General features: G+C 41.7%; 1 protein-coding gene across 1 annotated transcript in view; it reads right to left on the bottom strand.

Moving 5' to 3' along the window:
• Window positions 1-18,297, bottom strand: part of cntn4 (contactin 4) — a 165,744-nt gene that overhangs the window by 62,097 nt on the left and 85,350 nt on the right. The window contains exons 6-8 of the mRNA XM_053867719.1: window positions 7,203-7,406; window positions 5,534-5,636; window positions 4,477-4,661 (exon numbers count right to left, since the gene is read on the bottom strand). Of these exons, the coding sequence (XP_053723694.1) occupies window positions 4,477-4,661; window positions 5,534-5,636; window positions 7,203-7,406 (492 nt within the window). The remainder of the gene's footprint in view (window positions 1-4,476; window positions 4,662-5,533; window positions 5,637-7,202; window positions 7,407-18,297) is intronic.

The raw sequence follows: 18,297 nt of genomic DNA, 5'->3' as shown, positions 1-18,297 counted from the left end.
CACCACAGTACGTTTATATGTACTTAAACATGCTTTGGGATACATTAGTTTTTGAATTATTTGAAACACGGGCCAAAACTACTAAATATTTAAGTGAGGGAAGATTTGAATTATATCCTCGGGGCATTACCCCAAATAGCTCGATCTTGAAGTTTTGATTTTGCACACTAGCTTTCGAGTTGTTACTTAAACTTTCCCTTTACTGACTCATTTTCATTTTGCAGCGCTTTTACAGGAACAAAAATGAGCAAGGCTGAATGCATTAGGTCGCTGCTTGTGCCATAAAAACCCCTGGGCTCAATAGTATCCGCGTAAATGATGAGATAATTATACAGGAGCGGAATTGATTTTTGCTGTGTCATGCAAGTAACTCAAGTCCAGTTAATGATGAAACAAAAAAAAAAAATGAAGGGCAAACATTAACTGAAGGTGCAAACTCCTTCTGGATGATATGTGGACGCAGACTGCCTCATCCTATATCACAGCAGCGGGACAAGAGCAACGGCTGGCTGCACTTTTCCATTCCAGGGACAGAACCTAACGTCACTCTCAAGGACTGACCTTTGTGGAGGCTCTTCAGTAACGCTGCAAATCCTGCCCTAATTGGCTTCTGCTGAACAGCCAAAGACTAGGAAGGAGTACCAGAGGTTTAAGAGATGACAGTGGAAACCTATACTTTTACAGGAGTGTGTCTTTTGCTTATATTTGTGTTCGAATGAACGGTCTCAGCAGAAAACTATGTGGCAGCTGCCTGAATGGATGGAAGTGGTATTTAGAATTGAGACATCCCAAAGGTTTTACTGGACTGACACCTTGTTCCTTGGAAACCAGTTGAAGAGGATTCCACCTTGGGGGCATTTCACATCCTTCCAGTCTACACGGAAAACAACAGTTCCACTCGGTCCACTAAGGTATGTAACGTTTGACTGGTGGGAAATATTTGCTGTAATTTATTTTACTTTCAAGTTTGAAACTGCAGTTTGGTTGGGCAAGCTTGCACAAACATCAGCAACCCATTACCATAGAAGACGCCATGCTATTAACCAGTGGCCAAAGCAGTTTGGAAATATGAAGCAGGTATATACCATATTATGTATTAAACTGCTGTCATGACTAAAGAACTGCGGTTCAATGCAAAATTCAAATGCTGAGACCATGGGTTCCTAGGTGCAACTTACAGATTGCTCTGTAGTCCTTACACCTCTACTTGTAACAAGTTGTTGTAACATGTTTTTGTTATGTGTGATGTTCGTCAGAATTCATTTCGTTGCTGCTGTATTCTATTTTTATTTTGGGAGCTATTACCTTGTTTTTGTTCAGGAATTTTTATTTTGAAGGGCAACGCTTTGCGTTGTGACGGAAGTTTAGCAGTTTGCTCTTCTTTTCGCTGGAGCAGCGGTTGAGTCGAGACCCTTTCCCATCGTGACTGTGTTTTTTTCTTTTTGTTCAGTGGTGGATGTCCAGTAAAGAAAACTGAAAAACCTGAAGCTTGAGATGACACATTCTGTTGGACCAGCAAAGGAGCAGAGGGGTTACTAACTAGTATTTTAACGTAATGAATGAATTGTTGTTTATTTTATTTTATTTTACTTTATTATTTATTTTTTGTCAGCACTTTATTCCAAAACACTTTCCTAGTTGGTGGGATCCCCACTGACCATGGCAATAAACTTGATTCTGATTCTAAAGAAACATTTTGCCATCAAAGTCAAGTGAAAGTTAATGTATTCCAGTTGACTTTATTACGTCAAGCTGTTGAATTTCTGCTAGGTCACATGAAAAAACATTTTTAAAATATTCAAAAATCTAAATAACAGCACAGAACACGTCATTATTTCCGACCACGAAGTACCATTGAAATGTATGTGTCCCTTTTGGAACTACTTTCTTTGCCACAAACTAACCTGCATAACCCTAACACTAGTGATGGGTGGATGAGGTATCAAGAAACAGTATTGCAGGGTTGATGAAACAGTGTCTTAATTTTCATTGGCCACTTGAGGGCGCTCTTGGCTTAGACTTCATGTGAGATTTCAATAAATTAGTTGTTGAAGTCTAAACATTTTAAAGCAGAAAGTGCCAGCTGGTGGCCGCTGAAAATCAGGACACTGTTTCACGGTGTCCCTTCAATACTGTGTCATGAAACCTAACACATGCCCTCCGCCAGTCATCATAACACATGTGCTCCTTTGCATCTCTGGGAAGTTTGCAAACAAATTAATATCTCTACAATGTCATTTTGTGAATGGACAGGCCTATGTGCCTTGATATCGGCATCAAAAAAAAAAGCAAAAAAAAATTCCAAGGATAAAATCGGTGTTGTCTTTTTAAATACCAGACACCAGAGAATGGACCTGGACGCACTGCTCCATCGCCTATCAACCAACATCGCATTCATTCACTGGTCCACAGTCTTCAACCAAGCGTGACCCGCCCACTCCACCTTTAGAGACCTCATTGCTGTTGTTTTCTCCTCCCTGTCCAGATTCAATACTCCATCCGTCACCTGCTGCACATGGATCAACTCCAAGCTAACGGTCAGCAAATGGAAGCCGGCAGCACATCTTCACCAGCTCCCTGCTGCATTCATGCACAATCAAGCCAAATGTCAAGAGGCCGAAAGGAGAAATGTTCTTTTTCAGCGGAATGAATTGGAGAGAGGGGTAAAACCATCGCCGCAATAATCACCTCACCCTTATGCCGAGCGATTTGCATGAGTCGAATGAAAAAAGAAATGCTAAGTCAGAAGTCCACTGGACACCTTCAGGAAAATATATTCACAAACTTTGCATGAAATTAAAAAAAAAAAAAAAAAAAAAAATATATATATATATATATATATACATACATATATATATGTGTGTGTGTGTGTGTGTATATATATTTATTTCATGCAAAGTTTGTGAAATATATATATATATATGTGGATAACTATGTCATAGCTGTTCAGAAAATAACAGCTATGACATAGCTAACAACTGTGTCATAGCTGTTCAGAAAATAAAAAAGTATTTTGTCATAAAAAATAATTGAGAATGTCAATTTAAATCTTTCCAGTGTCAACAATCTTTCCATACTTTATTTATTTTTATTTTATTCACAAACTTACATGTGTTGTAACAAGACAGATTATGTATTTTGATATCATCATTCATTTCTTTTGACTCAAAAATGCAAAGTTTTTTGAAGTTATAGAAATCAAGACGATTCATACAAGTCTCTGCTTTTTAAAAATTGCTTTTTCAATATTTAATGGAAACAGTGTGGTCGCCTCCCGCCGCGGCTTGGTGGAGGCAGAGATGCCCTCATCGATCCCACCGTTGGCTTACACTGCTGACAAATGTCACAAAGGCTTAATTCAAAGGGACTTCAAAACGAGATTACTGATTTCTATCACCGACCTGCAGACGGCATGAGAGAGAGCCAGCGAGGTGACATAACAGATCAGAAATAAGAGAGGACCTGCAGCAGCGGGACAAATCAAGGCGGTGGGCTTCGAAGAACGAGGCCAAGAGCTTCCAGTGACGCTGTAAATAACAGTTTAATGGCTCCCATGACTTATTTCTGAGGGACGACACAGCGGGCAATGAAAGAGAGACTATCAGAGGGGGAGGAGTGTCAAGGTGAGGAGAAAATCCACATATTGGGAGGGAAAAAGAGCAAGAATACGGCTGTTTAAAAGGGAGCTGCACAGAATCTGTGGTGAATCGGGAATGGATGATGAGGCGGTTTGTAGTAGCGGATGGTGTATTCATCTTTCAGTTACGATCATAACTTTTGCACTGTCTTAGACTCGGAATATTGCAGCATTTCTTATAACTCGACATGCACAGGTCTATTTTTCAGGGTTAGCTCTTTCCCTCTCGTAGAAAACTACCAATTCAGAAATGTAAATGGACCCCATTGTTGAGTCAACAACATTAAACAATGTGGTAGCGTGTCCTCGTGGTGATTTCTGTGTAGAAATTGAGCGCCTCTGAACGCAACTGGAGACGTTACACATGACAACGTTTGACAGAACATCCACGACAATGTTGGCCACACCATCCCTCCTTCCTGTCAATCTCGCTGGCGGATTATGTCCCTGGCTGCTCTATGTTTAGAACATTTTATGGCTTAGATCCCTGCTGAAGTTGCACGTCAATCACGCTGCCATCTGGTGGAACCCAATACAAGGCTCACCAGCAAGGTCGGAGGCAAGGGCTCAGACTCATCCGCATCACCCCTTTAATCTGGATCAAAATATTAGAGGCATCATGGCTGACAGCCTTTAATCAGTTTGATGTGTTGTTAAAACGAACCTCACGTTTGCCACACAATCCTGCTCCATAACAGCTTCCTCCCTCCCTCCCTCCCTCTCTGTCTCTCTCACACACGGGTGGCAGCAGTGTTGTTATTACCGTCCTCTCAGTCTGAGCCTCTCTGACAGATGTGGCACAATGTGGTCAAATATTCATGTACAACAGGATCACCTACCGTAGAACGAGAGCTTCCCCTTCACGGTATTCATCCCTCTGGAGTTCTCGGCCACGCATTCATAGGTGCCCGCGTCCTCCGGCTGAAAATATGGGATTTCCAAAACGCCGCTGGCTTTCCGGGTGTCCACCTTTCTAGGAAACGGTGCTCCATCCACGCGCCTCCAGTTTATAGAGGGAACTGGACTGAAAGATGGGGAAAAAAAAACAATTGAACAAAAAGAGAATCGATGAAAGGATCATATAGAAAGAGTGGGTCAGTCCTGGGAGGCTTTAAACAGAGTGTGATATTGGAGAGTCCAACCCAACTCTGAAGAGACTCACATGCCCAAGCATCTCCTTCAGCTGTGTGATGGAGAGACAGCGTTACTCTGTTCTTTATTTCAGTTAGAGCTAAGCATTGTATGGTCAAAGGACCATATGCAGTTCAGTGACAGGCACTTCGCTGTCCGCTCTGAGTACTTCTCAGGCCACCTGGTTGCCTGAGCAACGCCAGCGCCGCCTGCCAAATCCTCAAACTACATATGGTTTGTCGGAGGGTGCTAATTGCTGTTGTATCATTACCCTGTTCAGTAACTTACTCCTGCTCTTGCACCGCATCTCCTCCCTGCCTGCACCACTGATACATATATATGACATAGCAAGGCATAATAACACCACTTACAAGGTGCATTTATGTCTTTTTACTTTCTTCTTTTGCTTTTTAATTTTCATTACAATGCTTATGTTCAGAAGTGACTTTGACTATGTTGAGTCAATGTTACTTCTGAACACACACACACACACACACACACATATATATATATATATATATATATATATATATATTTATTATTATTTTTTTTTTCTCGTGTAACTACACTCTGTATTGGACGTCTAAATGAGCCTTTCACAAACTTAGGTGCAGCCCCTTTTTTTGTTTTTTTTCTCTTCGAAGTGTGACAGTAAAAATCGAATGTTTCACCTGCCTCACGAAGGATGGATATTATACAGTCAAATCCAACTATATGTTTGACTCTGATGACTATGCTCATTGTTAAATCCATAAAAACACCTACTTTCCCAAAGCGAAGCATTCCAGTTTGACGGTTGATCCTTTAGCCACATGGACGACCTCAGGGAATTGAACTTCAATCTTTGGTTCATATTCACCCATCACACCTGAGAGGGAGGGAGAGGAAAATGTAATTTCACAAAATACGATGAGCCAATACTGAGGAGAATTGCCTTCATCATGTTGATGGACAGCTCACTGTATTTAGTCAGCTTGCATCCATGTGAATGTCGCACCCATCGCTCAAGCACCAGGGACACAAACCCATCGCTCAAGCACCATGAGGTTTCATGAAACAGTGTCCTGCTTTTCAGAGGCCTCCAGATGGCGCTGTCTGCTGAAAAAAGCTTGGACCTGAACTAATTCAACAAAACATTTCTAAACCAAGAGCGCCATCTAGTGGCCTCTGAAAATGAGGACACTGTTTCATCAACCCTGCAATACTGTTTCATGATGGTTTCTAGTGTTTCAAAGGCTTTTTTCACACCCTCTACCTTCAGCGCTCAAGTCGTGTGGTGTGTTGAGGGAATCCACACGAACCCTCCGACATGTGATAACAGAAGGCAAATATAAGGAATAAATATGAACCACATTCAGACATCCTTGCACATATACTGGGAAGTGAAAGAAGGCTTTTGAGCAACTCTTGGGACGTAAGGAGACCACAGCTTCGCGTCTCCATCGAGGAGCTCAACCACATCTTCATCTGTTTTGTGGAAACTGCAGTGACTCAATGGAGGTTCAAAACACATGCATATCGTCTCCAACACTGCTCACCTTTGCTGTGTAATCAAACTACACGAATCCCCGAACTCATCTTCCACATGTGGCAATTCTCTTTCCCGCTCCAGTTGTAATTCACGTGTGTTGGAAAATACCTCTGGAGATGGAAAGAATCGGCCAATTTCATCTGCTTGATTTGGTGAGGAGTGTATTATCACAGAGGCGCCACCAGTGACTGAGAGCTCATTTGGATCCTTATCACTACTGTCTCATGCTAGAGCAGAACCACCATTTTCCAAGACCATTGGAAGAAGAGATGGGTTTTTTATTGTCTATGTTTCAAGATAATGGGCAAAATGGACTTGTATGTATTGTACAACTTGGAATTTGCAGTTCAAAATTTGTCCTTCAACGCAGTTTTGTTGGAGAACATCCTCAGTCTTCTTTGTTCTTCGGTGCATGTGACAGTTCCTATTTTGCTGTAGAAGAAGCTGAACTCTTGAGTCCTTGACACAAATATCTCTCAGTCATTGTCTTGCTCAGGTTCAGCATCACTCTGGCCTGGGAACATCCTACCATCCATCATTTAAAGCAGCAAGTGCTAGGGAAATAAGGTTGGGATTATGTGCCTCCAGTGACGGGTAGATGAGGTGTCATGAAACTGTATTGCAGAGTTGATGAAACAGTGTCCTAATTTTCAGAGGCCACTAGTTGGCGCTCTTAGTTTAGAAATGATGTGCGGTTTCATTGTACTAGTTGATCAAGTCTAAACATCTTATAGCAGACAGCACCTGGTGGCCTTTGAAAATCTGGACAGTGTTTTGTGAAACCTCATGAAGCCTTCAATACTGTGCCATTCACCAACTTTCCAGCCTTTGAGAGGCCAAAATGGGATTTGCTTTCTTTCACAAATTAAATTAAATTAAAAATGGTTTAAAAAGAGAGCTCACCGTCTTTCCGGAGTACTAGAGGAGTGGGCGGACCTTGCACTCGGGTCTTGGTGACAGTGTTGGTCACCACACAGGTGTAGTTGCCAACGTCCGAGGACTCCACCTTGGCAATGTACAGATTCCCCGTCTCCTGAGAGATGAACCGGCGGGTGTCCTGTTTGACGAACGTTGGATACTCATTGAAGATCCACGAAAATGTCAGGTCTGTGAGGGAGACAGGAGACATCCAGATTAGATCAGCAGACGGATGGATGAGGACGGGTCAGGACTTGACTTTTACATCTAAGGTCATGTGAAAACCATGAGAGAAATAGCTGTGTTCATATACAGTATATAGAAGGAGGTTAAAAAAATGTCGGATAATTTTTACATGAGATCACATGAAGTAAAAAAAGTGACTTTATTTTACGACAGTAAATTTTACTAAATGCTTATATAGCTATATCAATTTATTGTAACCAGTTTGTGACTGAATTTTCCTTTTGTAATTTCACATTATCTGACGGCAAAGTAAACAGAAATAACACCCGAAATATAGACGTAAAGGGATGAGTTCTAGCAACACTAGAATGAAGAATTAAAAAAAAAAAAAAAACAAATAAAAAAAAAAATCAAGAAACAAAAAGCAGAACTTATCTCTGTGTCGACTATGGCAGACTATGTTCTTGTGAACATAGTCTTGTGAACACCCTTCAACTAGTAGGGTGAACCTTTGTGTGGTGGCTTCATGAAACAGTGTCCCGATTTTCAGAGGCCACCAGATGGCGCTGCCTGCTGTAATATGTTTGGACTTGAACAACTAATTCAATGAGATCTCACATCATTTCTAGAGCAAGAGCGCCATCTAGAGGTTTGTGTTGTTTCATGAGACCTCATCTACCCATCACTACTGAATAGTTTTTACCGTGTACTAACTGTAAACAAACAAGTAAGTAGTTTAATAGCTCATGTGTTCTCCAGTCTAAAGTGTTAACCTATTATTTAGTGCCTGAAATGCACCAGAAACAGTGACTGACTGGTCTCTGCTCTTTCAGATTTCCCATTCGGTGAGTGAACATGATAATTCCGAGTATGTCAAGTCCTCTCAAACATCGTGTAATGTTGAGCTTTTTATCTGCCCCAGCAATTACATGAAATGAGTGAAACAGAGTGGAGAATAGCCTGCCTGGCCACAGCAGGAAGCTCTTGCCCTGCTGGCTGGCTGGAGCGGGTTCTGCTCGGCACACAGAGGGGGTGGCCGTAAACACAAGTACAGATGATGCTCGGGCTGCTGTGTTTGTGTAGAGTGATGGTGAAGCCGAGGTCCAGAGGGATGAGAGACACTTGAAGGCAGTATAAAGCATGTTGTTTGTCTGTTTCCTCTCCAGTGATTTTGGAAGCGCGCTGCACCTGCTCATGCTCCCTCCCCGGTTTAAAGCCAATGTGACTGGAACACGACATGAGCTGCCCAATACCACAGAGGGCCGAGACATAATGAGTTGTCTGACATAGTAGGCCAAGTGCTCGGCAGAAAAAAATTGATTTTATGGACAAGATGAGATGCTGGACATTTCAAAGACAAACTGTGGGAATCTGTTTCTGCAGTGAGACCGCTGTAGCTGTAACATGAAATCGCCTTTGTTTTTATCGCATCGGCCTTTAAACGGGAGCACATTCATCCACTATCTTCATCCTTTAATGTGGTCCAGGGTGCTACTTGGGTCCAGAAGGAGGGACACCCTGGACAGCTCATCACAGGACACATAGAGATTGACAACCACTCACTGACAACAACAGATCATTTCAAGTCTCCATGGAACCTCAGAATCTTTCCTGCGGAATTCTGCGTGTCACTTTAGTTTAATAATAGTTACTTTGTCGACGCAAAAGTAAGTGACACTTTTTTAATGTAAAGACCATACATAGAAAGAACGATTCAACAGGAATATAACAAAGGTTTTATGACATAAATCTTCATGGCCAGACTCCCTATTTCATATTTGCAAGCAAAGATCTGCTCTCAAAAACATCCCTTTACAGAAGGCACATTAAATTAACCTGCTCGCAGGGAAACAGGCAGCTGCTTCAGAGTCGGAGCCGCATGAATATGCAGAGGGCGAACACTGTGTGCAAGTCAAACATCCTCTCTGCGTGGAATTGATCAATCCCAGACTGATTTATGATAATGCAGTCCCAGAGAAACAGTAGAAGGCCTTCTTTTTGGCAATATGAAAAAGGTAGGATTCCTCATCAGTTGGCTGTGACCTTGTGGTCGTACCTCTGTGTATTTCACAGGAAGAAAAGAAAAAAAAAAAGCAGTGTCTTGATGCTGCTTCTCTGTGGATGGAATGCTTCTCTTGCTCTCTTTTTATTGTACCCAGTGCGTAACTCAATCTTCCCATGGTAACACCAGTATTTACAATTTGATAGGAAGAAGAGATTACTCACAAAATATAGACGTAAAGTGATGTGTTCTTGCAGCCTGTACCACCCTTTCGCACCTGGCTGTCACTCTCAAACGTTTGTTAACCCAAGAATGAAGACATTTAACATAAATAAATAGATAAAATTTAAGAAACAAAAAGCAAAAATCAACTGGGTTTTCTTACATACCACTAGCCATCGCAAAACACCACACAACTCATAACATAATGTGCATGTTAACAGAATGGATGAAACGCAAAGTAATGTATGAGCAACTTCATTTTTTTTTTGTTTTAATTCAATCAAAATTCAATCCTTCCAATTTTGTAACACAAAAACCTCAATTTAAGAACAAAAAAAACGAGCAGTTTCTGTGTAGCAACTGCAACGTTTCGTGCTAATCACAGTAATGGAGGAGTGTGAGCAGCGACAGATGGTAAAGCGTCATAAAGCTTCGATTTGTTTGCAAAGACGATGCGACTTTAGGACGACCAAACCCCTTCGACATCATGGTATAATGAAGAAAGAGTGTTCCGTGCTTGATCAGTGACAGCGGACAACCGTGAGCTAACAGCTACGTCGGCGGTTAGCATGGCGCTAACTACAGCTGTTGTCAGAGGAAATTGATTTGTTTATAATGACGTCACACACATCTGATTTGTGCTGCTACTGTGCTTGTAATTACAGTGATGGAGCAAACCTTAAATGTAATTTGTGCAACACAATAAACCAAGAAGTTTAAAAACATCCTCTTTCGATCCGTTTTTTCAGCCACTGAGAATCGATAAGAGAATCGCAAAGGAGTCGTAGCAGTATCGTACGGAATCTGAGTCTTGTCAATTTGCATCGCAAGTCATATCCACCACGATGTTTCCACTTTGTCTTGATTAACGTTTGAATCTGAGAGATTTCAACTTCTTCAAAAGAGACGTGAATATCATGACTATTGTTGTGGAAGCTAAAAACGTGTACGCGAGAATTTGCCCTGACACTATTGAGTTGAACAATAGCTAGTTACAATATTCCGGCCTCAATGGGGCCGTTATTAATAACATATTTCAAGTAAGTAGTGCAACAAACATGCAAAATTTATCATCACCACAGTGGCGCGATCCAGGAAATAACACAATTTGGAGCAAACCAGCGTCGAAATGAAACCATATCCTGGACTTTACAGACAGAGCTCCAGCCCTGCAGCTAAATGAGTTCATTTACACATAAAGGACCGTTTTAGCATAAAAAGCTTATCTCTCTGCCAGACAAATACATCAACCAAAATATTATTCCTCATTATTCCCCATTAATAATGCATGCAAAAGATCAGCGGGACACCAGCGACGGTAGTCACCCAATTGAGAAATCAGTGGAACAAGGTCACGCTGCAAAGTAAACTCATTTACCAGAGAACAGTCCACACTTGTCCCTCCACAGACGGAGTAATTCTCTGATTACAAGCATCAGTCGTGTGGTATTACACTCAGGAGTGGGAGGGGGAGCCACGCTGATCTGGTACAACATGAACTACTTTCTCTGAAGTCTGTTTCAGCCTCACTAGAGCGATGTGACTCCACAGTAGGAGAGTCCATTTGGGTGTTGCATGTGAAATGCAGCTCATGACTTAAACCTCATGGTGCACAACAAAAAAATCGGATTGAATTTTATCCTACGACTTCAGTAACATGGACTTGATAAATTTTGACCCCTCCTAGTTTTTCCTCCTCTGCATAACACTGTATGCTTGTTAACATTAAAGAAAAGAAAAACGGAATTAATATAGATCAACTTACAATGAAGAATAACTTCATTAACATTACACTTTATTCTAGTGCGGCAAAAAAGCATGTTCCCAGAGGTCACATGCGTCTTGCTCAGGGACACAACACGTCAGGAACAGGGATCGAACCAGCCACCACTCAGTCACAGTCTGACTGAGACAGTGCCATCTAGTGGCCTATCAAAACCAGGATACTGTTTCATGAAACCACTTCAAGAAATAACTAATACACTGCATTAAAGGCGTATGAGAACCTGTGACACGCTGTTTGTCAAAAGTGACATGCCGGAGTGAAATTCTCATGGATACAATGACGTCAGCACCACATTACAGCTGACAAGAGCAAAACAAGTGGGTGTTACTTAGTGATGGTCAGATGAGGTATCTTGAAACAGTACAGGTTGATGAAACAGTGTCCTAATCTTCAGAGGCCACTAGATGGCGCTCTTGGTTATGAGGTTTCTTTGAAAGAGTTGTTCAACTCCAAACATTTTACAGCAGACAGCGCCATCTGGTGGCCTCTGAAAATCAGGACGTTGTTTCATGAAACCTCATCACTAAGAGCAACTGAACTCAGCAAGCCTTTGTGTGGGAGTTTCCTCCCACCTCAAACTAAAGGTTGAGACTTTTTTTAAATTGATAATACGCACATGCAGAAGATCCATTGTTTGATGGTTATTTGAGGAGGACATACACTCACATACACACCACTTCAATATAATTCGCAGAAGAACACAGGTCGATGTGCACCCAGCAGGCTTGATGAATCTTGATATAAATGATAGAAATATGGGCATATTTATATACTCGAAACATATCACCAAATATTGCACATCCATCTATCGTTTTGCCAGATTGTTGCCAACTCAGAACCCTCATAAACAATTATACCCCAAAGAGTTTTTCCATTTGTCTGAGGTAAACTGGCAGTTACTTCTATGTCTGCATTAAAATCTGAGCGGAATAATGAAAGAGTACTTGCTCAGTAGACAGCAGACAGACACAAGGTGAAGTTGTCTCGACCAAAAGTGTCAGACAGGAAGCATTAAAAGACAACAAAAAGACTTACTGTACTGCTCTAAGGTCGGACTTCTCCAAGTCAATAATCACACCAACACACAGCGAATTACCGTGAGGCCAAAGGCGACTTTACTCTTAAGTGCCCCTTAAAGGTCTCTGGCCATTAGAAAATGGAGGTCAGGAGCATTAGGTCCACGTCCAAACACAGTAATCATGTCGCTGAAGGAGCGTGGTGAGGTCACACTGGCAGCCCATTACTGAGCAGGGCTTTGAAAACCACAGAAGCTGACAGACCTTTCAGTTCCTCTCACTGCCTCTGATCCGCGCTGACAGACAGGAAGTGGACCGGACTGCACTTTTCAGAGCGGTAACGCGTATGCAGCAGCTTTGTAACAAAATAGGACACTATCGCAGCAGGCTGGTGGGATTCATTCACTGGAATTTTTTTTTTTTACTTTGCAGTCCCAGATCAGCACATATTTGGTTCAGGGGCGAGGCGAGCGTGAGAAAGCCAGGGGAGACAGGAGAGGGTTCTGGATGCGTGCTGAGATGCAGACTGACAGCTAGTGTCATACTCGGTCTACCTCATCCGACTGTCTGTCCTGCTCTGACTGTAAAGAGCAGGTAGCACCAGTCGAAATACAGGTCATCTCTCTGACTTTCCAAGACTCTCACCTGGATATAGGTGCTGCCATGAAGAAGATGACTATAAAATTGTCTGTAACCATAAGTGTAATATATAACGTGTTACACTTGATTCATATAAACAAAAGAAAAAAAAGGAATATGGATGAATATTGACTACCCATCTGGGTTTGTCCTGTCAGGGTCGACAAAGCACAATGAAATCCAAGAAATGGTTTAGACCTAGTTTTGCCGCAATATTGTCTTTACAGAAACAGATACACATCAAATATGAAATTAACATAAACTGTCCAGGATCATTTTAGTGACTATAAAAAATACAGTTTGCTCATAGTTTGAATGCAGTTTAATAACTGTTATAATGTAATAACTTGCATCATTAGTCAAATTGAAATAATGACAACAGCCTCACTTTCAGAAAAAAAAAGAGACACCGAAAAACTACTTTTGCTTAAACCTTTTGGCTTAAGTTTAAACTTTCATCAAAGGCACTCCTTTTAACTTCGGTAATAAAACCTTGTGTTCCACAGAAGATTAACCAAATAACACATATAAGAAAGTTCTTCATTCTGGCAAAAACCTAATATCAACAACTAAACAGAACACTTTTATTTGAGCTACAGTTACAGGAAAGCCAAAGTGATCCCTGAAAGTTCATTAAAAATCTGCCCGCACGTCCCGTGCCATTTTAAATGAGAACAAAGAGACGTGAAGGGAGCGGAATGAACGAGCTGCAGAAGCTATAAAGCTCACAGGTGGGAGCAGAGCAACACACACTGCGCTGAGGCTGCTGAGACTGGGAATTGCATCATTCATTCACCAGGTGAAAACAGACCAACGCCGATACTCCGGGGTCCTGTTCTCTGCAGACACTGTATGCAGCTCCTCGCCAGAGAAGGTCAAACAGATAACATTTGAGAACGTCAAAATCAAATGTATCACCATTATTGTGTTAGTGAGATCTTGTGTAAAGGTTCTATTTGGACATGATGAGTAGTTGCTGATACAGACTCCAGCGTAGCAAACGCCGCCTCTGCTGTCATGTTTTCACACTTGTTATTTTCCCTTTACACAGCAGGCGACGGCACTTCTCTACTGGGGCCGTATCCCTGAGTACAGCTGGGTATTTGCGTTGCTCCTAAAGCACATAAAGCTTGAACCATGAAAAACAACACACAAACACCAAATGTCTTTAAGCTGTTCAAATACAGTATATTGCCAAAGTAGCTAATAAACTATTGGATCATAATAACACGGATATAAACACCAGAACAAATGTATTTAACTCTCTAAAAATAAATAAATAAAATACTTATGATAATAAATAATCACAGACCACAACCGATGACTAACACAATACTGGATTACTGAAAACCACACACAAACAAACACAACACAACATACTAAAACAATGAAACAAACGACAACAAAAACAACAGCAAAAACAATCATTAATTGATACATCATTTTACAAAATCTGGAATCAATCCATGAAAAATAAGGAAATACACACGAAAAAAAACAAAACTGGGTAGTATAAAAGATAAAAATCCCAACCAAAACAACACTTGTAGTGCTCCCTTTGTGTGGACATGTCACTGACCTCCATGCTTCCCCCATCCTCGCACCTTTAAACCTAACCATCCAAAACAAACAGATAAACATAACCATGACTCTTAGCCAAACTTAAACCAAATTATAATGACCCGGTTAGTTCGAGGTTTTCATTCTCAAATTGGGGTTCAAACCTGAGTGGACCAGCAAAAGCCTCCTCAAAAGCGGTTCTGTTTTCAAGAACTGGTGCAAGAATATTAAAACCAGATACACATGTTTGTGTCCCTATCTTTGTGGGGGTCGCTGTTTGCCATCATGCTTTCCTCAGTCTCTCTCCTTAAATCTAACCATCCGAAACAAATGGCTAACCTTCACCAGGACTCTGAACCAAACTTTAACCCAAATCTAATGTTTTATCCTATCTTCACATTGAGGCGGGGCAAGGCAAAAGGTTCTCGCAAGGAAGTGTTTTGTCAAGAATTGGCCCTACAAGTAAACTATGTACACACACATACTTGGATCTCTATCCTGACATAACACTTTCCCCAGCCTCTCATCCTTAACCGAACCATCCAAAACGCATGGCGAACCTTAACCAGGACACTGAACCAAACGGAAACCTAACTATAATGACCCAGTTATTTTGAGGTTTTCACCCTCAAAACTCTGTGGACCAGCCAAAATGTCCACACATGAGATCAGACTGGTCCAGAATATTAATACATAACCAGACAGACACACACAACTTGAGATAGAACCAATAAATACATAAAGGACGACCAAACTCGAGAGGAAATTCAAAACCAGCTCATCATTTTCCACATGAACCCAACATCACAATGGCCATTGTGTATTCTGAAGTGCACTTTGCTTTCCGCAGCAGTGTTTACAACTTTGTATTGGGTGACTTTGTTCTGTTCTGTTCCCAGTGCTCCGCCCAGGATGGCAACCACACGTTTTGCATATTTTGCTGATATCATGAAGCACTGAAAGCTGGTTCGTGTGTGCGTCCACACCACACAGGCTCAAGAAGCACTTGAACAGCAACAACTGTAAACTTTAAAGCAGCTTAGCAGAGATTTTCGGAAGCATGTCGCTCACACATGTCATCGGGGATATGCATGCGCCTGCAGTCACTCAGACTTTTTGAACTTTTTGCGCACGATTATGGAATCTAATCAACAAAGAGCGTCGCTCCCCATATTCTGCTGCCGTTGCGACTTCCTTCTTCACACTGAGGAAAGTGCCGCAGCCTGTCAGAGCTTCAGAGATTTGAAAGACGGAAAAAAAAGAGGCAGCAAGAGCTCATCGTGGCAGGCGTGACAGTGACATGTTGTTTCAGATGAGCTGCCCAGACACACCAGTCGAGGGTGTGGGACAGAATACACAACGGTGAAAGGAGATTACTCACGCATATTGTCGTCTGCTAATCAGATTAAGAGCAGAATAATCCCTCATATATAAAAAATGAGTGTGAATCATACGCAGTTAAAAAACATGTTTTATTAAAATACCAGATTTTAACATCATGGCCAAATAAATCACAACTGCCACACTTTAATTTGCTCATCTTCATGCATCAATTTGACAGAGAATATGGCTGTCATTTATCAGAAGAGCGTCGAAGTCTAGACACAAAATGGTCGTGAGCCATGTGTCATGTGCAAGAACCAGTCAGGGGGCTCCAATGGTGATGGGGTGGCAAAGGTCTCTTTCTGTCACTCTCTCTGACCCAACCATGCATTTAAACAACAACATATTGTTTATTTTGCTCTGTTTTACAGTGCAGTTGTTGTTGAGTTTGACAATAGCACAATACATCACCATAGTGGCTATGTTAAAGTTTTTATATCACCTTATTTAAACTAAAGCTCTTTTAATGTCTTGGAAATATTTGTATAAGAATTTCAATTTTATAAGAATTTCAAGTACATTCAGAGTAGTGGAAACCCTGGCCGTTGTGTAGCAAAAAACATCCCTGAACAAAAGCAAACAGATGTTTTTGTTTGCTTTTGTTCAGGGATTCCTCCATGTTTGTTGTTGTTGTTATCATCCTCGCTGCCACGTGTCTTGTGCATCAGTGTGATCAGTAGACCAGGAACTCATGCACTTACAAAGGTTCCATGTTGCATATATATATATATATATATATATATATATATATATATATATATATATATATATATATTCTTTTGTGGGTTCTTGTTTGGGACTTGTTTCAAGTGTTGACACTCACCCTGCATAATGAGAAAAGGCGATATAAGATGGCTCTCAATCTGGGAGCAGCTGTTGAAATACTTCCATATTCCCTTGAAATGTCTCTTCCTACGCCACTTCCCAGACTATTTTCCTGTCCGAACACGTCTTTCTGCACCAGCAGGCACATACTGCACATGAAGAGGGCAGGACAGCTGTCTGCCATGCATAATGTGTCCTTCGAGACCTCACTCTGGCAGGTGGAGGCCCATCGGAGCCTTGGGCGTACAGCGAGGACCCCGGCGCCATAGGAAGGTCTGGAAACATATGGTCCTGAATAGGCATGTGCAGAGGTCTCCTGGTGTTCGCCACCCACGTGCAGGGTTGGATTAAAAAGTAATGCGGTGCAAGGGAGGGATGCACGGTGCATGAGCTGGCTTGACAATCATTGCTGTGTTATTGGCAGTCCTGCACACACAGACACGCCTCTTTCATGTCCCAATCCAGAACGTACGACACATTTGGGAGAAAAATAAAGACGACAAACATGAATATGAATTTGTATTTTGTGTGCTGTTTTTCTAAAACTTGGACACTGCTTTTTTTCCTCAATTGTTCCTGCTCAAAGACAGCAGATGTTCGGTGAATGAGTTTGTTATTCAGTTTGTTGTGACGGCTGTCGTTCTGGGTAGCAGCTATAAAACTGTGTTTTTGGGGAACGCTGAAACAGAGTTTGTGCTGGATAAGGCTTTTGATTTATCACATACCTATTTGTAAAACTACTTTACTCACATTTTTCCCCTTTTATTTTCAAAGCTATTGAATATGTGTGCAATACAACCTTTGAATCCATTCAAAATACGCAGATTATTGTGGGTCACTTTCCCTGGAAGCTTCTTCCAGCTCTTTTACCCTGGCATTCCCAGGTCAACTGGGAGACACTACACCGCCAACATGAACTACATCTGCCCTGGGGACTTCACCAATTCCATGCACGAGCTGCTACTGTTATTTTGCTACTAAATCCACTTAAGATGAAAAAAATAGATTCTCATGTGAGTAACGGAACGTCTAGTCCTCACTGTTTAAAATCATTCCAAACAGGTAAGTGTTGACGTGTGCAGGACCCCTGGGCTGAACCCGTGACATCACAGCTGAAAGCTGTAATTCACTGAAACAGTCTTCTAATGGACAGTTTATATTGGCTCTCTATATTAGCAAGGAGAAGAGTGTCTTGGGGGGCCTTTTTCAAGATGCCTGACAGCGTTGGAATGGCTTTCCCAGTGGTCTTAAAGGCCCAACCTTAATTGGATTACCTCAGCAGAAAAAATGGGGAGATAATGAAAAGAGCCGAGGAAAGGCAACGGTTCCGACTCCGGAGCAATGAAATACACATGTCAGCCAGACTCTTGGCAAATGACTCTGACTGCCACTGAGCCTGCCAAGTTCCTGCAGGTAGAACCGCCCGACTCTCCACGTTCCAAACAATTAGACTCAATTTCA

The sequence above is a fragment of the Synchiropus splendidus genome, chromosome 6 (genome assembly GCF_027744825.2).
Source record: "Synchiropus splendidus isolate RoL2022-P1 chromosome 6, RoL_Sspl_1.0, whole genome shotgun sequence".
In the NCBI taxonomy this organism is placed as follows: Eukaryota; Metazoa; Chordata; class Actinopteri; order Syngnathiformes; family Callionymidae; genus Synchiropus; species Synchiropus splendidus.
The sequence above is the reverse complement of the archived record's forward strand: the minus strand, read 5'-3'. Positions and strand labels throughout refer to the sequence as shown.